The 23,254-nt window shown below is 59.7% G+C and overlaps 3 protein-coding genes across 4 annotated transcripts; 1 reads left to right on the top strand and 2 right to left on the bottom strand.

Annotated features, from left to right (window-relative positions):
* The first annotated feature begins 2,672 nt into the window (after positions 1-2,672).
* Tbxa2r (thromboxane A2 receptor) lies at positions 2,673-6,915 on the top strand. The gene is made up of 3 exons (XM_075975371.1): positions 2,673-3,198; positions 4,731-5,549; positions 6,304-6,915. The coding sequence occupies exons 1-3, from the start codon at positions 2,881-2,883 to the stop codon at positions 6,550-6,552; spliced, it is 1,386 nt and encodes a 461-aa protein (XP_075831486.1). The 5' UTR covers positions 2,673-2,880; the 3' UTR covers positions 6,553-6,915.
* Positions 6,916-7,009: 94 nt separating this feature from the next.
* Positions 7,010-13,208, bottom strand: Gipc3 (GIPC PDZ domain containing family member 3). 2 transcript variants are annotated; one of them, XM_075975372.1, is made up of 6 exons: positions 12,892-13,208; positions 11,662-11,847; positions 11,375-11,555; positions 10,745-10,857; positions 9,517-9,598; positions 7,010-9,362 (listed from the first exon to the last, which is right to left on the bottom strand). In XM_075975372.1, the coding sequence occupies exons 1-6, from the start codon at positions 13,069-13,071 to the stop codon at positions 9,211-9,213; spliced, it is 894 nt and encodes a 297-aa protein (XP_075831487.1). In that variant the 5' UTR covers positions 13,072-13,208; the 3' UTR covers positions 7,010-9,210. The 2 variants fall into 2 exon arrangements, with proteins under 2 accessions (XP_075831487.1, XP_075831488.1); XM_075975373.1 differs by having other exon boundaries at positions 9,080-9,359.
* Positions 13,209-16,070: 2,862 nt separating this feature from the next.
* Hmg20b (high mobility group 20B) lies at positions 16,071-20,563 on the bottom strand. Its single transcript, XM_075975349.1, has 10 exons — positions 20,500-20,563; positions 20,218-20,273; positions 19,482-19,590; positions 19,021-19,224; positions 18,515-18,635; positions 18,322-18,368; positions 17,173-17,245; positions 16,809-17,024; positions 16,564-16,696; positions 16,071-16,487 (listed from the first exon to the last, which is right to left on the bottom strand). Exons 2-10 carry the CDS (start codon positions 20,253-20,255, stop codon positions 16,475-16,477), a joined length of 954 nt encoding a protein of 317 aa, XP_075831464.1. The 5' UTR covers positions 20,256-20,273; positions 20,500-20,563; the 3' UTR covers positions 16,071-16,474.
* Between the last annotated feature and the right edge of the window lie 2,691 nt (positions 20,564-23,254).

Raw genomic sequence — 23,254 nt, 5'->3', positions numbered from 1 at the left:
GGGTTCCCTGACCTGTGGGAAGGCCAAGGACCGCCCACCTCTATCCAGGTCTCCTAAGGTGAGCATCCAAACTGCCTAGGCTCCCCCAAAGCCAGTACGTGCAGTAGGATCAAAAACCCACTGCGATTGTTCTTGAGTTCTCAGTATTCCTCATTGTCCGCTATGTTCAGCTAGTCCGGATTTATCCCATGCTTTTTCAGACCCAGGCCAGCTGGCCTTGGTGAGTTCCCAATAGAACATCCCCATTGTCTCAGTGTGTGGGTGCACCCCTCGCGGTCCTAAGTTCCTTGCTCGTGCTCAGTCTCCTTCTGCTCCTGATTTGGACCTTGAGATTTCTGTCCGGTGCTCCTCTGTCTCTGTCTCCTTTCATCGCCTGATGAAGGTTAATATTCATGAGGATGCTGGGCCCAGTTTCTCTATGTGGACCAGAGGGGGTCCGTTCCTTCTGCTACCTGCACCATGAGATCTCTGGTCTGCTGGTTCTTGTGTGCACAGCCCCAGCAGGGTTCCGGCCTTGGGAGACAGGGAGGTAAGGGGACCCTGGGGTGCCCTGCCTTGTAGAAGACTTGGCAGGAGGTCCCGCCCACAGCACTGGATCCGTGGGGGCACCGGGCCTGGCAAGGATCAGACTGACCCCACGGGTGCCCTGGTGTCCCGGAAGCTGTGTCCAGCTCCTGCTCCAGCCTCTTCCTTCCTTTGACTGCATCCAGAGCTAAGAATAGGCACCCCCAGCCCGGCCCGGCCTCAGAGGAAGCCACAGCCACAGGGGGTGCATCCTGAGCCCCCAGCTGCAGTGAGCCTTGAGTGTGCCTGTGTGCCAGGAGCCATGTGTGGCCTCCGCACACTTCCTCTCTGCTGTGCGTTGTGCCCTCCATACTGTGGGGAGGTGACACAAACACAGCTGAGTGTCCAGTCAGCCCTCCCCGTCAGTCCCATAACCCCTCTCCCCTGCCCCATTCCTGTCCCCATTGGGAGCATAGCCCCACACCACAGCTCCACAAGGCTCCACTCCCACCAAACATTCCTGCCAGCACCTTGTATCCCAGACCAAAAGAACACATATTCACCCCACAAAACCCCAGTCCCTAAACCCTTTTCCCACAGCATTAATTCCTAGCCAAACTTTGGGGACGGTAAGGACATTGGCTTTGGCTTGGCAACCCTTAACCATAGAAATCTGGGATAGGAAAGACAGGTCCAGCTGGGAGAGGACAGAAAGAAACTACAAGAGGCTTGGAACCAGCCCCTGACCAGGAAAGAGGCAAGTTAGGGTTCATGGCTGAATAATGGGATGGGCCGGGAGAGCCCCCAGGAGTGAGACCGGAAGGGTGAGGGGCAGGGCATCAGGGAAGGGGCTTCCGGCTGCTGAGAGGCCCGGCTGACCTTGGACTGGCTGTGGAACTGGGTGGGTTGGGGTCACGGCTAGGCCGGGCATCCTGGTCCCCACCAAACTGAGGCCAAAGAGGCCCAAGGTCGCCTCCCAGGCCCGGGCCCAGCAATCCGTCCCTTCAGGGCCCGGCTCACTAGACTACACAGCAGAACTTCATGGGCTGGGGGGAGGGGTCCCTAAGTCTGCTCCATCTCTGGCGGCAGCCTGACATCTGGCCTCCCCCACAGCACCCCTCCCCCGCCGCCCCCTCTCCAGCCCTGTGGCCCCAGCAGCCGGACCTTGGCCCTCCCTAGTCTCCTGGAAGACGCCTGGTTGCTGTCTTGCCAGGACTGGCCCCATCCTGCCCTCAGCTCTTCCCGCACGCACGGGCCTGGGCCTCTGGGTCAGTGGCCTGTCAACAACCGACTGTTCGCAGCACCCTTGTGCCCTGCCCAGTTCCCACCCTAGCCAAAGCACCCGGCTGCGGGGCGAGGCCAGAGCAGGGGGCGGGGCTGGCGAGAGACAGACAGGCAGAAAGACAGATGGAGACAGGGCGTGGTGGGAGCCTGCCTCACTGTCACAACCCCCCAGCCTCGTGCCCCTGGGGGTTCCCAGCGCTACACCATCCGCCCACAGCCCCAGGGCCCCTGTCGGGACCTGTCTTCAGCCCGTGACTCGGTTTCCCCAGGGGTCTTTGCTCCCTGCTCTCTCTCTGCCTGACCTGGGAAAGCACAACGGTGCTACCTGCTCTGCTCCTGGGACACCACCGCGACACCCTGGTACTGACCCTGCGGTGAGTCCCCCCCCCACCATGAGACCTAGCACGGACTGCCGAGGTGAGCTGCGCTGGGAGCCCAGACCTATTGACCTCTCTGCTGAACCACATCCCCTGGGGTCTCCAAGTTCCCTGGAGGGAATCCCGGGTGCAACCTTCGTTCCAGTGGTCCAGTGCACAGATGTAGCTCCCTTGGCGACCCATGGGCATCCCGGTTCCCTGAGTCTGGGCCAGGCCAGTCCAAGATGCTCAGGCAGTGGGAGCTGGGGACTGTGGCATGTGACTTAGCGTGTGTGTATGCCTGTGCACACTCGTGTGGACACGCATGGGCTCAGCTTGGGCCTTATCTCCTGGTACCCGTTCACTGAACACCAGGAAACTGAGGCCCAAGCCGAGCCTCCGCTGAACCACACTTCAGTAGAGATGAAACCTGCACCCTGGGCTTCGGCACAAACAGGAGGCAGCCCTGTGGGAGGGAGAGACACAGCCTGTGGTGAGCCCTGAGGGTCTGTGGGGGGTGTGGGGCACCACACCAGGTGTCTGGGGTAGTGGCAGAGACCCTTCTGGCCACAGCAAGGACCAAGGCTTGGCCCATCCTGGTGTTAGCAGAAAGTCACAAGGGGAGAGGGGGTACGGATTCATTGTACGGGGGACGCTGAGGCTGTGCCCGGTGGCCGTGGGGTGGAGACTTGGAGGGCCCAGGCTGCTCTGAGGCCGGTGCAGAGGCTTGAGGGAGATGGATGGACTGAGAGGAGGGGGAGGGGCCTGGCGCTTAGAACCCAGCCACACAACACATTCCACATTGGTGGCTGAGTTCCAGCCACCAATGCCTGGGCCTCAAGGAACGGGGAGCATGCCCCAGGGTGCACACATGACAAGGACGAGGCTCCATCACAGGCCCGAGTGGAGACACAGAGCCGCCCTGACTGGGCTCTGCCACCCACCCCACACCCCAGGACTCAGAACCACAGGAGGATCCTCGGCACACGGGGTCAGGTGCGGCAGAGGGAGGCCTGTGCTTCTCATCACAGTGGGGCTGGAGGCGAGGATCTCGGTGAGTTCCCCGGCCCGGAGTTCCCTGCCGCTGCGGAATCCGAAGGGCGCAGAAAGGCTGCAGAGCTCCCTGGGAACACACAGCCCCAGCTGCTGGCCAGCCTGGGAGGCTGCCAGACCCTGCATCAGGTCTGGCCTGGGCAACTTGAGCCTGCCATTATCACCTGAACCCCAGGGGAGGGAGCGCCAGGCAGAGGGGAGACTGGAAACCGCCATCCTCGGTGCAGAACTCAGCAGGCTGAAGCACTGGGCAGAGAGGGGGGCTTGCTCCGGCCACAGCAAACATGAGGGACCCAGAGTTAAGGCTGGGCCAAAGACGGACAGAGGAGGCAGCAGCCACTGATGTAGACCTGCCTTGCAGGGGTAGGGGGTGGAGTGCCGGGGTCACAGAAACTCAAACACGTGCACAGTGTCTCAGAGCCAGGGCGGCACCAGCCTCAGTTTCCCCTCCTCGATGGCCCTGGAAGGTCCATTCAGTCGGTGGCCTGGGGATGAAATGGGAGTGAGGCAGGGAACTGCTCCTGTCTGCCTGGAGCATTCTGGGCTGCTTGAATTGAGCACCTTCTGTGTACCAGGAGTGGACATAAAAGATAATCGTTCTCAGCATCAGCAGGCTTTACAGGAGGGGAAACTGAGTCTCTGCAGTGACACGAGAACAAGAACAGGGGTTCCTGAACCCTGAATGGCCAACCGTTAAAAGCCCAGAACTCAGCTAGGCAGAGGCAGGCGGATGTCTGTGAGTTCCAGGCCAGCCAGGTCTACTAGGCTCCAGAGAGACAGGAGAGAGCTACAGAGAAACCCTGTCTCAAAAATTAAAGCAAAACCCAAGAACTCAGTGGGAAGGGAGGGGGCCTCAGGGGAGGAAGAAAAAGAGAGCACCAAGGGCTGGCAAAGGCTCAGTGAGGAGAGGCGGTCGCTTCCTGCAAGTTGTCATCTGACCTCCAGGCCCCGTGCACACCCCCACATGTGAATGAACAATGTTAAACACGAAAAGGCAGAACTAAGGGAAAAGACCAAACATGGTTCACACCAGGAGTCTGAGGCAGGAGGATCACACGGACTGCTCATCGGCCTGAGGCTGTTATTAGATATTGGCAAGTGCCCACCTGTCTCCAGTCTGGGCTTTTTATCTCTCTGTGTAGATTAAACTCACAGCCATCCTCCTGCCTCGGACGCTCCCTGCGCTGGGAAGGACCAGGCTGTGGAACAGACGCCAGGTCCAGACTGGCTCGGTTCTGTGACGTGGCCCTGCCGTCGTCCCCGGGGATGTGTTCCCGTTAGCTTGGGTTTTTCTTGTTCCCAAAATGGAACGAGAGCTTCTGGTTCCTTTCTTATTATAAAAGTGACGTGAGGGACGCGGAGGAATGGCTAGGGCCGTTCCCGTGAGCTGGCCTCGGGGCAGGTGCCGAACTGGGCTGGGGCGATGGAGGGGGAAACTGAGGTCCAGCTCTGCACCCCACCCCGGAGCTGCTGCAGGACGTTAGGACGCAGGAGTCCGGGGCGCTCACCACCTCATCCACCTCGTCTCCCCAGGTCGCCCAATGGGGTGGTGACGCCCCGGTCAGCTCGGGAGCCATGTGGCCCAACGGCAGCCTCCCCGGGCCGTGCTTCAGGCCGATGAACGCCACCATCACCGCGCAGGAGCGGCGCCTCATCGCGTCGCCCTGGTTCGCCGCGTCCTTCTGCGTGCTGGGCCTGGGCTCCAACCTGCTGGCCCTGAGCGCTCTGGCCGGGGCGCCCGCGCCGCGCTCGTCCTTCCTCACGCTGCTGTGCGGCCTGGTCCTCACCGACTTCCTGGGGCTGCTGGTCACCGGCGCCATCGTGGTGGCGCAGCACGCGGCGCTCTTCGCCTGGCAGGCGGCTGACCCCGGCTGCCGCCTCTGCCACTTCATGGGGGTGGCCATGGTCTTCTTCGGGCTGTGCCCGCTGCTGCTGGGCGCCGCCATGGCCTCGGAACGCTTCGTGGGCATCACGCGGCCCTTCTGGCGGCCCGCGGCCCCCGGGCGTCGCGCCTGGGCCACCGTGGCGCTCGTGTGGCTGGCGGCGCTGGCACTCGGGCTGCTGCCGCTGCTGGGGCTCGGCCGCTACTCGGTGCAGTGGCCGGGCTCCTGGTGCTTCCTGACGCTGGGCGCGCGGCGCGAAGACGTGGCCTTCGGCCTGCTGTTCGCGCTGCTCGGCGGCCTGTCCGTCGGGCTGTCCTTCCTGCTCAACACCGTGAGCGTGGCCACACTCTGCCACGTCTACCACGGCCGCGAGGCTGCGCGCCAGCGCCCGCGGGACTGCGAGGTGGAGATGATGGTGCAGCTGGTGGGCATCATGGTGGTGGCCACCGTGTGCTGGATGCCCCTGCTGGTGAGTTCCCGGGCCGGGCCGGGCCGGGCCGGGCGGGCGGGGAAAGAGCAGCCCCGGTTCACACCCTCCAGGCCTCTAGGGTCGGCCACAGGAAGATGTGTCTGGGCTCGGACACTCCGGAGTAGGACTTTGAAGGGTGAATAAGAGGAAAACACGTTCTAGATAGCGTGGCCGGACCACGCGTGTCCCCTGGCTGCCCCGTGGACTCCTGTATCGATGGAGTCCGGCTGGTAGGAGGAGCCCCGCTATAACATGGGCACAAGACCTTTTGTTTTATTTTATTTCTTTGGCGTTATTCCTTCAGCAGACATTTATGATGTGCCGACTGTATACAGGCTTCCCCAGCACAAAGCAGATTCACCTCTGGGCCTGAATAGCAGGCGTGTGGCCCAGGCACTCAGGATTAAGTCTCAGGCCAGGCTGGGTAACTGACCAGACTCTGTCTAAAACTAAAACATAGTGGTGCACATCTTTAATTCCAGCACTTGGGAGGCAAAGGCAGGCTGTGAGTTCGAGGCCAGCTTGGTCTACAGAGTGAATTCCGGGACAGCTTGGCCTACACAGAGAGGGAATAAAAGGTCAGAGCCTGGCGCTGGGTGCGCTGCTGCTTTGAGCCAAGTTTACTTTCTCTGCCTCCGTCCAGCTAGGACATGAGCCAAAAGCCTGTACTCCTTCCTGGGTCCTACAGCAGCAGCTCAGAGAGGTTGTCCCGCTCCCCCAAGGTCACACAGCACAGCCCTCTCTGCTCCCGCAGGTCTTTATCGTACAGACCTTGCTGCAGACGCCGCCTGTCATGAGCTCCTCTGGGCAGCTGTTGCGGGCCACTGAGCACCAACTACTCATTTACCTGCGCGTGGCCACGTGGAATCAGATCTTGGACCCCTGGGTCTACATCCTGTTTCGTAGGTCCGTGCTTCGGCGCCTGCACCCACGGCTCAGTTCACGGATCCGGGCTCTGACCTTGCACCCTCCCCCAGCCCAGGCCGCGCCCAGTGGGCCCTAAAGGACAGCATCACCCAAACTTCAGATCCTTGGTGACTACTACAGGCCCGTGGCTATCCCAGGAGCCCGAGTGCTCTGTGGACTAAAGAGGGGAGCCCCTAACTTAGGGATATCCTCCCTGAATCCCCAGACTCCTCCCAGGACAACCTGGGGATGTGGGGACGAGCGAGACCCAGAGCCTGAGTGGGGGCGTCCCCCACCTTGCCACAGCCTGGGTCTGAGACACCAAGCTTCATGTTCTTCTGGTCTGGACTCAAGGGTCATCGACCTTGGGTGTTGGAAGCATCCGTTGGGGTCCCCACAGCCAGGTCCTGAGCCCCCCCTCCCCCGTGGCCACCCAATGCACTTGCTCAATAAACGGTTAAATGGCCCGGTGGTATGCATCCGAGGCGTGCAGCAGGCACCCAGCTTAGCGTGCTGCCCGCTCACTCCACTCCCCCGCAGCTCGATGCAAACCACTCACTGAGATGGGGCTGTGGGGATTCGAGGCTTTATTCACTACCAAGGTCCCCAGGGAGCCTCCCCGTCCCCCTCCTGTGGTCGGATCCTCTTACTCAAGGTTCGCAGCCAGGCTCCTGAAACCCAAGCCTCGGTTCCACCATCTTGCCCAGGGGACAACTCCAGCCCGGCTACCCCTGGTGGGGGAGGGGCCCTGGGAAGGGGCTAGGAGGGACGCATATGGTGGGGCGCAAGGACTTCTGGGGTCCCATCTGGGGCTTGGGTGAAAGGGCTGGCTTCTGGGGAGTGGTGAGGGCTTGTGACCCAGGGCAGGCTGTGGCCCGGCTTCCATCTTGAGGCTGAGGCCCAGCCACCTTGCTTGGGGCAGGAGTGGGGGCTCTTGTGAGTGGTGGGCTTGGAGGCTGAGGTTGGGCGGGGAGATCAGGCTGTATTCTAGGCTCGAGGCCTGGGGTCTGGGGTCGGGGTTTGTCTTTAGAGCTGGGAAGATGGGCTCCGAAGCAGGGCCGGCTTCCAGAACCACCAGGGCTAGGGCCTGGCTGGGTTCTGGGGCGCGAGGCCTCTACGGCACTTGCCTGGGCTCCAGAGCACGCTGGAACCTGAGGAGGGAATTGGGTTCTAGAGACCCAGTGGGCTCCAGAGCCAAGCCTCTGTCCTGCGTCTAGCTGGGGGGCACAGCTGGCTCCAGCTGTCCTCAGATGCTGGTTTCGGGAGCCTGCACCGGATCTGCCCCCAGAACTAGACTGGGCTCTGGAGCTGGGCTCCTTCTCAGCCAGTGGCTGAGGCTGAGACCCTCCATGACTGGCCACACCCACGTGGGCTCCAGAGCTGGGCCAGGCGTGGAAGTCTGTCTGGGTCCCTGAGTTAGACAGTGCCCTGGAGCCGGCACGACTTCTGGATGAGGAGGGCTGGGCGCCCAGCACCCTGGGGCCGGGCCTCCCACGGGAGATGTAGGCCATTTGGGAGTGGGGCCCAGCCGTCACAACAGGCTGGCTTTCCCCCGCTGGTTGATCCTCAGACTCTGACTCACCGCTGGAGCCAGCCTGGGGTGCAGGGTGCGGGGAGGCGCTGAGGGGCAAGGCTGGGGAGCAGGGCTGGGGTCTGAGTCTGGACTCTGTTGTAGCACGGCTCTGGCTGCCTGCTTGGGGCAGCGGTCGGGAACATGGCTGGCTAGTGGAGCTGGCTTGGGTTCCAATAGCCGGCGGCTTGGTGGACCTTGCCTGGGCTCCCGAGCTAGCTGGTCCTCCAGAGTCACTCCAAACGTTAAGAAAGGGCCAGGCTACGGTGGTGGCGACTGTTTCATAACTGGGCTGGGATTCAGAGTTGGGATGGAGCTCTGAGCCCAGCTGGGTCTTAACACTTGTCTGGGTTCTGGAGTGGGGCTGTGGGGCAGGACTTGGCCGGGGGACCTGGGCTCCAGCATCAGGGTTAGACCCCAGGCCCAGCTGGGCTCTAGAGCCAGGATTCCTATCTGGGTGGGCCTGAGTTCTAGAACCCGGCCCATCCTCAGGGCCTGTCTGTATTCTAGAAGCAGCCTTGATTTCAGAACAGAATTTGACCTGGGAGTTGCCCTGGGTTCTAGATCTGGGTATGGTCTCTGGGATGGTGTGGTCTTCAGAACCGCCCTGGGCTCTGGAACTAGGTCTGGCCTCGGAGCCAGCCTGGGTTCTAGGGCTGGACTCGAATTCAAATTCAGGGTAGGTTCTAGAACAGGGCTCAGCCCCAGGGCTGCCCTTGGTTCTGGAGCTGGTCTGAGCCTCAGGACTGCCGTGGGTTCTAGAACCAGGCTGTGTCCCAGGACTAGATTGGGTTCTACAGCCTGGCTGGGTCTCAGAGCTGACCTGGGTGCTAGAAGTGGGCTGAACCTCAGGGTAGGCCTGGGCCTCGGGGTAGGTCTGGGTTACAGAGCTGTGCTCAGTTCTAGAGCTGGACTGGGCCTCAGGCCTGAACTGGGCTCCAGACGTCGGCAGGAATTCCAGCTGGGTCTCAGAGCTGACCTGGGTGCTAGAACTAGGCTGGGCCCCAGGCCTGACCTGGGTTACAGAACTGGGTTTGGTTCGAGAGCCAGGTTGGGTCTTGGGGTGGGCCTGGGTTCCAGAACTGGGCTGGGTTCTAGAACCAGCCTGGGTATCAGGGCTGTCCTGGGTCCTGGAGCGGCGTTGCGGCAGGGGGCTGGGCCCAGGGCTTCGGACCCCCGCACATGCTAGCCACAGGCGTCCTGGGCCTCGCCGATGGCTGCCCACACCTCTACTACGAACTCGTCCGGGAAGGCGAACTCGCCCAGAACGGCGTCCAGGCCTCGTGCGAAGGCCTGGGCTCCCGCTGCGCTCCGGGCAGTCTCCACCACTGCAGCTGCTGCGGGATCGGACAGATGGAAGGACGGACGGACAGAGGGATGGGATGGACAGAGAGACAAGACAGACGCACCGACGGAACCAACTGTCAGCTCGGGCGCATACTCCCGCCCCCAGCCCACGCCGGGGACCCCGCGCTTACCCGCGCTGCTTACCCAGCTCGGGGTCCCGGATGCCCATATAGCTCTCCAGCAGGTCATCCACCCTGCGCGCCGCCGCCACCTCCAAGTCGTTGGGCTGCGGACAGGTGAGTGGCCGGGTGAGAGACGGGCAGGACCAGGGTTGATAAACCTTTGGTGGTTGCTAGGGGAAAGGGCTGCCGGACCCGCGCACCTAAGGATTGATGGGTGAGTGGGCTAGGGGTGACGCCCTCCGGATGGATTGAGGATAGACAGCAAAGGGGAGGGGCTGGGCGACCCGCCCCAAGGAGGCAGACTGTGAGCAACACTTCAGTGGTGTAGCTGTTGCTATTCAGTCCCTGAAGTAAATCACGTGACATTAAAAAGAGGTGTGTGGGCAGGGCGGTGGTGGTGCACGCCTTTAACCCCAGCACTCTAGGAGACAGAGGCAGAGGATCTCTGTGAGTTTGAGCCCCAGCTAGTTCCAGGACAGCTCAGCTCGGGCTATACAGAGAAACCTTGTCTTGAAAAAAACAAAAAACAGAAAAAGAAGAGGTGAGTGGAGGAGGAGGTCTTGGGGGGAGGGAGAGAGGGAGACACGATGAGGGGTAGGGGGATAATGGGTGCCCTCAAACAAGCTTGACACGCGCGTGAAACATCTCACAAGGACACCCATTATCTAGTACAATTAATACACAGAATTATAATTGTCTAGGCGCTCTGTGCGAGAGAAAGTTGGACTTCAGCTCCTAGAATCCTCGCAAAGGAGGAGGGGAGAAACGACTCCCCGGGTGTCCACTGACCTCTGCACGCTTGTACACACACACACACACACACACACACACACACACACACACACTATGCAGACAGAATGTAATAGAGTAATGAATGCAATTTTATAATTAAAAGTTGGGGAGAAAGGAAGACACAGATATTAAACTTGGGCCTCTACACACAAGTGCAAAAAAGGAAAAGTTGGAGGTCAATCAGTCCCTCCTGTATTTCTGGCCAGGGACGGTTGGCACCCCTGGGACCTCGTGATCTAGACTCATTCCTGTTTTCCCGCCTTCCAACCGGTACCCGGTACCCGTTGCACAAGCTGGGAAAGAGACCTGGGTCCCGCTCTGAATCATCCTCCTGCCTCACCCTCCTGAGTGCTGGGACGACAGCCCTGGGCTACCATCCGCATTCTGGGCTCCAAGGAGAGGGTGTTAATTGTGGCTACACCATTAGTTATAGGACTCCTAGCGGACCCTGAACTCACCGCTTCCTCCACGATAGCAGCGCCCCCAGAGCGCAGGCGCAGTGTCTCCCTCCCGCTGCTCACTTTGGCTTCCACGGGACACTTGCTGCTCCTGTTTCTCTGGCCAATCATGTCTGCCGGGACAAAGCAGACACAGTGTTCTGTTTTGTGCGGACTGTTTTATATTTGTTCTTTTCTGTAAACAGGGTCTTGCTCTGGCTGCCTCCGGCTCCTTAAGTCTGTTGAAGGGCTGGGGGCGTGGTCAGGGTGGAGCCCCGCCTACAATCTCCCCTTTCCCTAAGCGACCCTGAGTGGTGTTTGGGGAAGTTTGTGGCTTCCCGCCTTGCGGAGCTCCTGACAAGGAGTGAGTTCAGCACCCTGAAGGGCTTGGGACACTACAGAGAAAACAGCCAGAACACTGCTGGCATCGCCAAGTTTGAGAAACTTCTGGAAGCAACCGCCTCTTCTCATCTGAGCATCCCTGGCACACCGCGAAGAAGCCATTGCAAACCAGGCCGGGATGAGGAGTTCTAGGATATCCTTGTCTAAATACTGGGTTGAGGGTAGCCTGGGCTACGAGACTGTTGTCTCAGAAAACCGTTTCCTGCCTCTCCCTGCCCTGGGGCAACCCCGGGGCGCAGTGGTCCTCACCGAAGGCTCTTCGGGGCTGCACCAGGCGCAGGGTGAAGGGCTGGGACTTGGGCAGCTCCCGCAGCATTTTGGCCACCTCGTAGTGCCGGCAGCCCACAATGGAGTGGTCGTTGATGGCCTCGATGCTGTCCCCCACGCACACTGCCTCGATCCTGTTGATGATGCTGCCTTCCTTGATTCTCTGTGGGGAATCGGTCACTCCTGGGGCCCCCGGGCCATCCTCCCCAGGGTCCCCAAAGTCTCCTTAGACCCAGACCACCCACGTCACCACACACACCCACAGGCACCTTGATGAAGGCGTATCCGGCCCCGTTGTCCGTGATAGTCAGTCCTAGAGCATCCTCTGTTTTGGTGACCTCCACCTCTTTGGTCTCTCCACGCACGTGTGCAAAGATGAAGTCTTCCAGTCCGATCTGCCCCCCAAGCAACTTCTGCATGTCCACTTTGTGACTATTGAGGGTACAGAACAGGATCTGTCCGGACAGGACAGGGACCACAATCAGTCACAGAGGTACCACCCTGTGCACACTCTTCTGGGGTAGATGGGCTCTGTGGGCGCCCCCTGGAGGCCAGAGCGCCCATGAGCCACAGCTGTGGCCCCCACTGCTCACCGGTGAACAAGGGGGCAGGCCTGACTGTGGGCATGGTGTCTGTCTGTCATCCCAGCACTCAGGAGGCTGAGCCAGGAGGATGCCTGAGAGTCTTGGACTTCCTCAAGCATCCTGGTTTACCAATGTAACCACAGAAGCCGGGGAGCTGAGGCAAGGGGATTGCTGCAAGCTAGAAGCCAGCTTGGGTTACAGAGCAAGTTCCAGGCCAGCCTGGGCTACAAAGTGAGATCTTATCCTAATTTAACAAACAAAGGGACGGGAGCAGGCAGGCGAGACAGCTGCCAGCTGGCCAGGCCCACATGGCGGAAGGGGGAACTGCCCCCACAAGCTGTTCCCCAACCTCCACTGTCTGCTTTGGTTCCCCACATGCAATAAACTAAAAACACACTAAGTGGTGGCGCATGCCTCTAATCCCAGTAATCGGGAAGCAGAGGCAGGCGGACCTTTGTGTGTTCAAGGCCAACCTGGTCTACAGAGCAAGTTCCAGGACAGTCGGATTTACACGGTGAGACCCCGGTCTCAGAAAAAAAAAATTAAGAAAAAAGGAAGAAAACAACAACTAGAAACGTAACACGAAGAATTAAATTCAAGAAATTAAAAGTGATGTTTTAAGGGTCTCGTGTAGCCCAGGCCGACCTTCCAGTTTACTGCGTAGCTCGAATCCTCCACCTTCCCAGCACTGTGTAACAGCCCTTACACTACTACACCTGTATCCCGTGTGGGCGACGGAATTTGACCGTTCGCGCACTCTGCCCACTGAGCTGATTCCCATCCACCAGCCACGCCGGCGTCCTGACGCCTGGGTCGGGTCCTCGGCGGATGTGGGGACCCCACCCACACGGTCTCGTCCGGCTTTTCGCGAGGCGTGCAGATGGGTCCCGGGCGGGGCCTGGGGTCCGACCTCACCTCGGTGGGCGCAATGCCGAAGGCCTCGGCGATCTTGGCATAGAGCTCGCGGACGTTGGTGAAGCCCTCGATCCTGCCCGTGGGGCTGCCGTGCGCCAGCTGCGTGCGGAACACCAGGCGCGGGCGCGCGCGGGCGGGGGGCTCGGTGGCCCCGGGCTCGCGGGGCGCAGCGCTGTCCATGGCGCGCGGGGTTCGCCGCGTCCTGCGCCTCCCGCCCCGGGCCGGCGACAGCCGAGCCGGGCGTAAGCGGATCCGGGAACTTGAGCAGCCCGCGGGAAGGTGAAACCGCGCCGGGACCAGCCGCGCAGCTCCCTGGGGACCCGCGAACAACAGGGGGAGGCCCCGGGCTCCGGCGCTCCGCGCAGTCCAGGCGTCCCGGGAGCCCCGCCCCGCTCGCCCCCCTCCCCGCTCCGCGCAAGGCCTACCGCCCTCCTCTCTGCTCAGCCACGCGTGCCTCCCTCCACTCCCTGCCCCAGGGCTCTTGCACAAGCTGCGACCTCCTCTGGGGCTCAGTCCCCAGAGCCTCCAATGAGTTCTTGCTCACCTGTTTATGCCAAAGACCACCTGCTGCCCGTACCTCCGAATCTTCCCGCCCCCCCTTTAAAAAAAAAGTTTTGCTTTTGAAATAGGGTCTCCTGGTAGTGCAGGCTGGCCTGGAACTCCTCCTGATCCTCCTGCCTCCGCCTCCCCAGTGCTGGGATGGAGATGCAGGTGTGTGGTGGACTAGACCTGAGCCAGATGAAGTGGAGCAGGGGGCAGAAGTAGACGCCCGGGTCTCCTAGGTTCCCTCTACAGAGTGCCACAGAGGAGCTGGTTTCAGAGAGCCAGAGAGACACAGAGAGAGACAGAGAAAGTGTCTAGGCCTTGGAGACACCGGCCCAGCGGGGGAGGGGGAGGTGGAGGATGAGTTCCACATCACCCTTGGCTACACAGTGAGTTCCAGGCTAGCCTGGGCTACATGAGGCCTTAACACAACACAAAACTCAGAATTAATTAATATTGTCCCTCAGCTCTTTTGCTTGTTAGGTTGATTTTTTGTTTGCTTGCCTACTTACTTGCTTTTGTCTGTTTCTTTTTTAGGACAAGGTTTCTCTGTGTAGCCCTGGCTATCCTGTACCAGGCTGGCTTCCAACACAGAGATCCTCCTGCCTCTGCCTCCCGAGTGTTGGGATTAAAGGCGTGCACCACCAATGCCCGGCTCCCTCCCTCAGTTCTAAAGTGGGGGTGTTCCCCCTCCTCACGTGCTCTGAAAGGCGTTCCCTACTCCGTCTGTCCCAGCTACAGGCCTATTGATCTGTCTCTACCTCTGTCATTTCTCAGCTGACAGTCCTAGGTCTGTGTCAACTTTCCTTTTCTCAAAAAGACACTCTCTGTTGGCACAGTGCCCGCTCTACCCCAGCGTGACCTCCCTGGAGTTAATTACACCCGCCATCACCCTAATTCCTAATACGGTCATGCCTGGAGGTTCTGGGGCAAGGGCTGGAACACGTGGGGGAGGGGAGACAGTTCCTCGGCACCACGCGTGTGGAATTGTGCACGTTCTTACAGATAGTCTCACTCTCTCATTATTAAGCAGCCCCCTGGCAGAACTCTCTCACGGAGGAGCCAGAGTTATCCGAGACAATTATCTGCGACATCCCGACTGCTGTGTAAACAGGACGCAGGCACAGGCTGGCCTCGCCAGAGTGACGCACGACAGCCTGCGGCACGCTGGACATTTCCAGGCACACTGGACCGTCCCGGGGCACACTGGATTGTCCCGGGGCACACTGGACCATCCCGGGCACACTGGACAGTCCCGTGCACATTGGACAGTCCCGGGGCACACTGGACAGTTCTGGGGCACGCTGGACCGACCCAGGGCACACTGGACCATCTCGGGGCACACTGGACCATCCCAGGGCACACTGGACCATCCCAGAGCACACTGGATAGTTCCGGGGCACACTGGACAGTCCCGGGGCACACTGGACAGTCCCGTGCACATTGGACAGTCCCGAGGCACACTGGACAGTTCTGGGGCACGCTGGACCGACCCAGGGCACACTGGACCATCCCAGAGCACACTGGACAGTTCCGGGGCACACTGGACAGTTCCAGGGCACACTGGACAGTCCCGGGGCACACTGGACAGTCCCGGGGCACACTGGACAGTTCCGGGGCACGCTGGACAGTCCCGGGGCACACTGGACAGTCCCGGGGCACACTGGACAGTTCCGGGGCACGCTGGACAGTTCCGGGGCACACTGGACAGTTCCGGGGCACACTGGACAGTTCCGGGGCACACTGGACAGTCCCGGGGCACACTGGACAGTCCCGGGGCACGCTGGACAGTTCCGGGGCACGCTGGACAATTCCGGGGCACGCTGGACAGTTCCGGGGCACGCTGGACAGTCCCGGGGCACGCTGGACAGTTCCGGGGCACACTGGACAGTTCCGGGGCACGCTGGACAGTCCCGGGGCACGCTGGACAGTCCCGGGGCACGCTGGACAGTTCCGGGGCACGCTGGACAGTTCCGGGGCACACTGGACAGTCCCGGGGCACACTGGACAGTTCCGGGGCACGCTGGACAGTCCCGGGGCACACTGGACAGTTCCGGGGCACGCTGGACAGTCCCGGGGCACACTGGACAGTCCCGGGGCACACTGGACAGTTCCGGGGCACGCTGGACAGTCCCGGGGCACGCTGGACAGTTCCGGGGCACACTGGACAGTTCCGGGGCACACTGGACAGTCCCATGCACACTGCTGTATTACTCAGCCGTGAAGAGGGCATGGCCCGCAGCGTCGGGACGGTGCTCTCGTGCTCGATGAATGAGCCAGACACGTGACTCCAAGCACGGGGCATGGGTGATGGGTGCACTTCTGGAACTACACAGAGCTGACAGCTGGAGGACCCGGGGAAGTGCGTGTGCTGTTTCCTAAGACAGTAAAATTGCTGAGGACCTAGTCTGGAAACTGGGGTGAACTGAGTGGCCAGCCCGACTCTACCCTCGAACCCTTAAAGGACCCTCAGGAGGGCCGGGTCGATGGAAGACCCCAGCCCAGCTCTGCCTCAGTTTCCCCACCTGATAAGAGGGTAGTAAAGGATCTGAGACCCTCTACCAGAGGTCACTGTAGCGAGAGAATCAGGCGAAGGGCCAGGCCCACTCCCCCCAAGCCGCAAAAATTAACTTCAGTGCAAATCCCACTTCTTTTTATTTAAAAGTCCGGATCGGGTGATGGAAGACACTGGGGTGGGGGTTGTACTGCAGCCTCCCCTGGCTGTGACACGTCGCCCAGTGCCTGCGCAGTGGGACCCCCGGCCCTGCGGTGAGTGCCCTGGGGGCAAGCTCTGCACCTGGGGCGGGGTGTGTCCAAGTCGAGCGGCTGTGGCTCCTCTGTTCCTCTCCCTGCAAGGCAGGGAGGGCCCGGGCTCTGCAACCTGGGAGTCTAGGATTCGAAGCTAAAGGGATGCGTTGACACTTCATTTGAGGGGGGTTCTGGAGACCCCAAGGTGCAGCACGGGGCGCGGCCCCATCGGGACCCCCAGCTTCTTCCTTGGCGGGTGGGGACGGGCGTCTCCCGGTCCAGGAGGGCTCTGTCACAGGTGTTCGCTGTAGGACGGGAAGGGGTGATTGGAGACCGAGAGGCAGAGCCGTGCACTCCCTGCCCCCCGCCCCGCCCGCGCACCTGGCCACTCGCGCCAGGATTTCCTTGACGCGCGCGATCAGCCTCTCGTGCTGCGCGGGGTCACGCTCGATGGCTCCGTGCAGTCGCGCCATGTAGAAGTCCAGGGTCCCGAGCGTCGGCGTCTCCCCGGTGCCTGCGGGACAGCGGGTCAGCGAGGGGCGGGGCCTGTGCTGGGAAAGGGCGGAGCGGGTCAAGCGCGTAGGAAGGCGGGCTCGGTGGGCGGGGCTGTGGGCGGGGCCGCGCACCGGGCACCGGCAGCGAGGCGAAGCTGGCGGTGAGCGCCTGCCTCACGGCCTGCAGTTGCTGCTGCAGCGCCAGCGTGCGCCGCTCCTCCAGCGCCAGCTCCTGCTCCAGACGCTCGCGCGCGCTGCTCATGCTCTGCGTGTGGCGCTGCAGCACCGCATTCTGCTCCTCGAAAGCCACGTTCATCTTCCGCAGGCGCCGCAACTCCGCTTCACGTGCTGCGGGAAGGGAGTCAGAGCCCAGGGCAGGGCTGGGTAGAGCACGGAGGGCGCGCGACACGCACTCCATCCATGGCCTCACCTCTGACCCCCAGCCCTCTCCAGCCCTTATTCTCCAACCAACGTACCAGCACCTGCCAAACCTCACCTTTGTTTTGGTCCAGAAACTCTTCAGTGAAGATGGGAACGTCGAAGGTGGAAAAGCCATCACAGTCCACACCCTGGGACATGGCAATGAGTTTGATGGGGACTCTGGGGCGGGAGGGGGGGTCTCCTGGGCCACTCTCGGTGGCAGTGCAGCCTACTTCTGTTTTGTGTGTGTGTGTGTGTGTGTGTGTGTGTGTGTGTGCACGTCTGTGTGTATGCCCACAGAGGCCAGAAGAGGACAGCAGATTCCCGCAGAGCTGGAACTTCAGGGGCTGTGAGTGGCCATGTGGGTGCTGGGAATTGAACCCCAGTCCTCCTCAGGGGCAACCGTGCTGAACAGGGCTCCGTACACGCCAAGCAAGCACTCTGTGCATAGATTTATTCCTGTGATTGGCGTTACTCTTCACGTTTGTGGTTCTCTTTTGTTTGTTTTGTTTTTTTGAGACCGGGTTTCTCTCTGAGCTCTGGCTGTCTTGCAACTCGCTCTGTAGACCAGGCTGGCTGCACACTCACAGAGATCCTCCTGCCTCTGCCTCCCAAGTGATGGGATTAAAGACGTGCGCCACCACGGCTGAGCTTGTGTTTTGACACAAGGTCCTTCTCTGTTCAAACCTGTCACACCCCTCCTACCACAAGCTCCAAGTGTCGGGAGCTTAGGTGTGCGCTGCCGTGGCCACCTCAGCAACAGTTAGGCGCGAGAAGGGCTGCAGCTGAGTGGGCGGAGCGCTTGCCCAGCACAGAGCTCTGGGATGCACACCATGCCTGTCATCCCCAAACTGGAGAAAGAGGCAGGAAGATCGGAATTCAAGGCTACCTTCAGCCTCACAGTGAGCTCCAGGCTAGCCTGGGATACATAGGCCCTCTCTCAAACGAAAACACTTCAATTGACTCTGTGTGTGTGCGTTCATGCGTGCGTGTGTGTGTGTGCGCGTGCGCGCACGCGTGTGAGCCACGAGTCCTCTGCATGCTGGACCATGATTTCATCACTGAGTCATGCCCCATCCCAGGGTTGCTGTGGCCCCTCAGGAGTCCTGCCTCTGACTGGAGCATACCCAGAAACGGTCATGATCACTTCCTCTTCTGAACATGGCCCCGACCAGCTTGAAACATCCACGCCTTCTCCCCCACGTACTTCCGGCCAGCACCTTACCTTGTGCCCGTTCAGGAGTGTGTTCATGAGTCCAGAACCAGAGTCCTCTAGTGGAAAGGGAGGGCGTGGTCAGTCAGGGCTGCGGGGGTGGGGGTGGGGGTGTGGGGGGTCCCCATCCTCAGGACACCGGTGACCCCGTCTTGATACTAAGTATCTGCGCTCTGCACCTCATCGCAGACCCAGGGCCCCTCACCTTTTTTTATTTTGTTTTCTTGGATCTTCTCCGAGCAGACCTTGTAGGCCTCTGACTGCTGGTATGCCCACAGCTCCTTCAAGTACTGCTGTTTCTCCTTCTCCGCCTCATCCAGGTACCGCTGGGAGGGGGCAGCAACCACAGATTAGGGATAGCCCAGAGGAAGGTAGGCAGCCAGGGCCAGGACCCTGCCCCCCCATAGCTCCCACCTTCCCTCCAGCTCTTGGAGAATATACATTCTCAAGGTCTAACTGACGCCAAGCATTTTCTGTTCACCTTTCTGCCCCTGAACTCCCATGCCCTACAGGCCCTGGCTGGTGTGATAGCAGTGTGATTTGTGTGGGATGTGTACTGTGCCCACGTGTGCAGACCTCAGTCCGTCGGTCACTCTCCACCTTGTTCTTTGAGGCAGGGTCACTCACTGATCTCACTCATGAGGCATGCCTTCCTGGCCGGGAGCCCCAGGGACCCTCCTATCTGCCTCTCCCATCTCCTTCGTTCCCCACCTGCTTTTCTGCCGGCTGCAGCTTGCTCCACTCGGCGCCCAGCATCTTGGTGATCTCAGGAAAGGGCAGGTCCGGGTGGCGAGTGCGAATCTGCTCCCGCCGCTCGTTCAGAAAGCGAACATAGCCCGTGACAGGTGCCTTAGGCCCATTGGGGAGAATCTTCTTTCTCTTCTTGCCCTTGGGCCAGCCTCTCTTCTTCACAGGCTGCAGGAGGGAGCTGTGCACTTGGGAGGGGCCCTGGGACATGTGGGCGTGGCCCTGGGTCGTGTGGGCGGGGTCTAGCTCAGGCACTGGGCTTCAGGTCAAGGGTCAGAACTCCAGAGAGTCAAAAGAGGGGGTCCTGGGCCGGTACTGAGCCTGCCCAGGGGTGGCGCCGAGCCCACTGACAGGCTAGGCAGGCTGGAGCGCGGCCTCTAGCTAGGCAGTGGGAGGCTTCTCTATGGTGTGAACCTGTGACTCACCTCCTCCTCCTGGGACCCCTTCTCTCCGGCACGGAGACCCTCGCTGCGTTCCTGTTTCACAGCCACTACAAAGGCCCCGTGCTGGCTCGGAGTCTTGCCTCCCGCAGGCCTTGGGAACACGGAAACCAGGGTCATCCTCCATGCCGGAAGTATCCCCTCATACCACCTCCTGTGGTTGGGGATCACAGAAGTGTGTGGGAGCCCACGTGAGCCCAGGAAAAGGGAGGAGTGGGGACCCAACGTTTGAGGACCCGAGGGTCACAGCAGACCTCGGGAACAGCCCAAGGATTTCAAGCTGGGGACGGGTGGGTTCGGGGCCGTCCAGGAACTTGGAAACAAGATGAGGTAGTGAGGGAGACCATAGGGTACCCTAGCAATTCTGGGGGAGCAGAGATCCTAGAGTCGGAAATCTGTGAAAACTGACAGGGCATGACAGAGGTCCCAGGAGTGGAGAAAGGCAGCTAGGGGGCAGGGACAGGTTCAGGAGGGTGGGGACCGGGCATGTCCAGCAGCACTTGGGCTGAGAGAGGCCATGTCTGGGGTACCCTGAGTTGGGGATAGGACAATTCTAGAGTTACATGGAGTGGGGACAGGGAATGCCAGGTTCAGGAGTACCCGAGGGTGGGCAGGGGTCCCGTGGGGTGCACACAGGGCATGTCTAGGGGGTACCCGGGGTGAAAACACGCCATGCCTAGGGGTACCCAAGGATGGGACAAGCTGGGGAAGGCGCACTCACGCGGTGGCCCCGCCTGGCTGCCGGGGGCCGTGGGACATGGCCTCTCTGGGCGGGACCTGGAACGGAGGCGGGCAGAGGTCAGGGGGTCCTGCCCGCCACCCTGATGAGAACCCCAGGCCAGTGCCCAGGGCGCCCGGGGGGGAGGGGGAGGCGGATCCCGGGGCGGGAGGTCCTCGGTCAGGCGGCCCGCGATCCTTTGTTGAGAGATCGAGTCCTGGAGGCCGCGCCCCGAGTCCCCCAGCCCCCGCCCCGCGCAGGCCCCGACTTCCCGGCTCTTTTCACCTCCGAAAAAACTTTCCCGGGACCTGGGATGCGGCGTCGCTCCAACCAAGAGCCCGCGGCCGCCCCGCCCATATGCTAATGAGGCCAGGCATAATGCGCCCATTGGCCAAGGACGCTGACAGAGGCGGGGTCATGCAGATCAGTCTCGGCGCGCCCGGCGGTGATTGGCTGAAAAGCTACGAAGCCGCGTGGGAGGCGCGTCGGGCAGGTTGCGGGCGGGTGCGTCAAGTTCGGCTGCGCTCGGACGCGCTCGGGACCAATCGGAGGCGATTGGCTGCTAGCTATGAGGCGGAGCTCCTTAAAGGGCCAGAAGTCCCCATGCTGACACTGGAGCTCCGGTGTTCCCGAATGAGGATCGGAGTCCTCACTAAGAGGAGACGTTCTTACTAGGTTTACGAGGAAGGAGTTAAGTTCCAAAGAGGCAACCCCTGCAGTAGGACAAAGGGTACTCTTTCTTACCACATTGAAATAAAAAAAAGAGGGGGGAGCTTATGAGATGCCACAGGACTTGGAGAAGCTTGCCACCTAGTGGGCAAGAAATGAGTTCGGAACTCACAAGGTGGAACGTGAGAACCGGTGAATGAAAGAACGAAGGAACGAACGAACTGATAGGCAAGCTGGAGAAATGGCTCAGTGGTTAAGAGCACTAAATTCTCTTGCACAGGTCCTGAGTTCATTTCCCAGGACTCACGGCCACTCACAACTACCCTCACACAGGCAAAGCGCCAATGCATATAAAATAAAAGGAAATAAATTGTTAGTTAAAAAAAAAACAGTCAGTATTGGCACACGCTTTTAATCCCAGCACTCAGGAGACAGAAGCTGGTGGATCTCTGTGAGTTCGAGGCCAGTCTGGTCTACAGAGTGATCTCAGGGACAGCCAGGGCTTTTACACAGAGGAAACTTGTCTTAAAAAACAAAACAAAATCAAACAAAAATTAAACAAACAACACTAAGCCATACTTCAGGCCCTTTTGCCGTTTTGTTTTAAGAGTGACTTATTATTTTATGTTTATGAGTATTTTACTGTATGCGTGTCTATGTCTTATGTGCTTGCCTCATACCCAAGACGATCAACAGACTCTGGGACTGGACTTAACAGATAGTCGTTTAGCAGACAAGTGGGTGCTGGGAATTGAACCCAGGTCCTCTGCAAGAGAAACAGGAACTCAACCACAGAGCCAGCTCTCCAAATCTCTTCAGTCTCTGTTTAACTGTGGAAGTTACAGAAGACCAGAGTGAAAATCACACTTGGCAAAGGAGATGTAGAATGTCTTCTGTCACCGGGCGGTGGCGGTGTACACCTTTAATCCCAGCACTCGGAGGCAGAGGCAGATGGATCTCTGTGAGTTCGAGGCCAGCCTAGTCTATAAGAGCTAGTTCCATGAAAAGACCAGTAAAAGTGCTACCATTTGATACACAAGCCTACTAACTACAATAGTGCACAGCCAACTAAATAAATGGGTTAATTTACGTGACAAAAAAAAAAGAGCTAGTTCCAGGACAGGCTCCAAAGCTACAGAGAAAGCCTGTCTCGAAAAAACCAAAAAAAAAAAAAAAAAGAAAGAAAGAAAGAAAAAAAGAAAAACAAAGAAGAAGAAGAAGGTGGTGATGGTGGTCTTCTGTCTTTTCTATTCAAATAATGGAGATCAAATTCAAGTTTTCTCCGCGAGACCCTTTGCCAGCTGAGTCGTCTCACCAGCCCAGGGCTAGCCTTCAAAATGCTGTTTTTATGAAAATGCTCCCAACCAAGCCTCTATCCCAGATCTAGGGAGTCAGTGAGGAGCCTCCCAGCCTTGTCGTCCTGATGTAGTTCAACGTACCTCTTGTGCAGAGGGTAAAATCCAGGCTCCATGGGAAAGAAAATCAGCGACCTCAGGTCAGGGAATACACACAGACCATCTCCCCAGTCCTCCTGTATAAAGAGTATGTTCGTTTATTTTGTGTAGGGGGCTGGGTCGCACACATCAGAGCACACGGTGGAACTCAGAGGACAACTTGTAGGAGTTCGTTCTCTCTCTCTCTCTCTCTCTCTCTCTCTCTCTCTCTCTCTCTCTCTCTCTCTCTCTCTCTCTCAAGACAGGGTTTCTCTGTGTAGCTCTGACTGTCCTGGAACTTGCTCTGTAGACCAGGCTAGCCTCTGACTCACAGAGTGCTGGGATTAAAGGCGTGTGCCACAACCGCCCTGCTTGCTCAGTGGTTTAAAAGCATAAAGAACACACTGCTCTACCAGTTTGGTACCTGGTATCCACACTGAGAGCTGGGGTTATGGTCAGGGTGGAGCCCCGCCTAGAATCCTCCAGTGATGGGTTGGGGCGTGGTCAGGGTGGAGCCCCGCCTAGAATCCCCCAGTGAGGGGCTGGGGGCGTGGCCCGGGTGGAGCCCCGCCTAGAATCCCCCAGTGAGGGTCTTCTTGCGCTCCATCCTTCCACCCTGCAGAAAACTGAAGCACAGCCCTGTGATGGTGTAACATTGGACTAATCACAATGTAGTGACTCATTAGACACGTGGTGGTTACGGCATGTTTCTAAGGGACCACACAGATGTGCACATATGCAGGCATGTGATTATACTTCTGCCTTAATGGCAGGTGCAAGTGATTCCCCCAAACTCACCAGTTGGAGGATTCTGAGCCTCCCTCCTCCCCAGGGGGAAGCAGGGTAGATAAGGTTGGGCTTCCTGTGACAGCAGAAATAAGCATTGCTTGAAGACAGGGCAGGCTGCAGTGAGGACAGAGCACAGGGCCCAGCCGAGG

The sequence above is a fragment of the Microtus pennsylvanicus genome, chromosome 6 (assembly GCF_037038515.1).
Source record: "Microtus pennsylvanicus isolate mMicPen1 chromosome 6, mMicPen1.hap1, whole genome shotgun sequence".
Taxonomy (NCBI): Eukaryota; Metazoa; Chordata; class Mammalia; order Rodentia; family Cricetidae; genus Microtus; species Microtus pennsylvanicus.
Note: the sequence above shows the minus strand (reverse complement) of the source record. Positions and strands in the feature narration are given on the sequence as shown.

What these genes read in the sequence shown, in the direction of transcription:
- Gipc3 (XM_075975372.1), bottom strand. Translation starts at nt 13,071, where the DNA reads ATGGACAGCGCTGCGCCCCGCGAGCCCGGGGCCACCGAGCCCCCCGCC. An exon ending in TCGGCATTGCGCCCACCGAG is followed by an intron (nt 11,848 to 12,891) that starts GTGAGGTCGGAC and finishes CTGTCCGGACAG; the next exon opens with ATCCTGTTCTGTACCCTCAA. An exon ending in CTGCTATCGTGGAGGAAGCG is followed by an intron (nt 9,599 to 10,744) that starts GTGAGTTCAGGG and finishes ACCTGTCCGCAG; the next exon opens with CCCAACGACTTGGAGGTGGC.
- Tbxa2r (XM_075975371.1), top strand. Translation starts at nt 2,881, where the DNA reads ATGGATGGACTGAGAGGAGGGGGAGGGGCCTGGCGCTTAGAACCCAGC. An exon ending in GGCTGGAGGCGAGGATCTCG is followed by an intron (nt 3,199 to 4,730) that starts GTGAGTTCCCCG and finishes TCGTCTCCCCAG; the next exon opens with GTCGCCCAATGGGGTGGTGA. An exon ending in TGTGCTGGATGCCCCTGCTG is followed by an intron (nt 5,550 to 6,303) that starts GTGAGTTCCCGG and finishes CTGCTCCCGCAG; the next exon opens with GTCTTTATCGTACAGACCTT.
- Hmg20b (XM_075975349.1), bottom strand. Translation starts at nt 20,255, where the DNA reads ATGTCCCACGGCCCCCGGCAGCCAGGCGGGGCCACCGC. An exon ending in CAGCCAGGCGGGGCCACCGC is followed by an intron (nt 19,591 to 20,217) that starts GTGAGTGCGCCT and finishes CGTGTTCCCAAG; the next exon opens with GCCTGCGGGAGGCAAGACTC. An exon ending in AGAAAACAAAATAAAAAAAG is followed by an intron (nt 18,369 to 18,514) that starts GTGAGGGGCCCT and finishes CCTTTCCACTAG; the next exon opens with AGGACTCTGGTTCTGGACTC.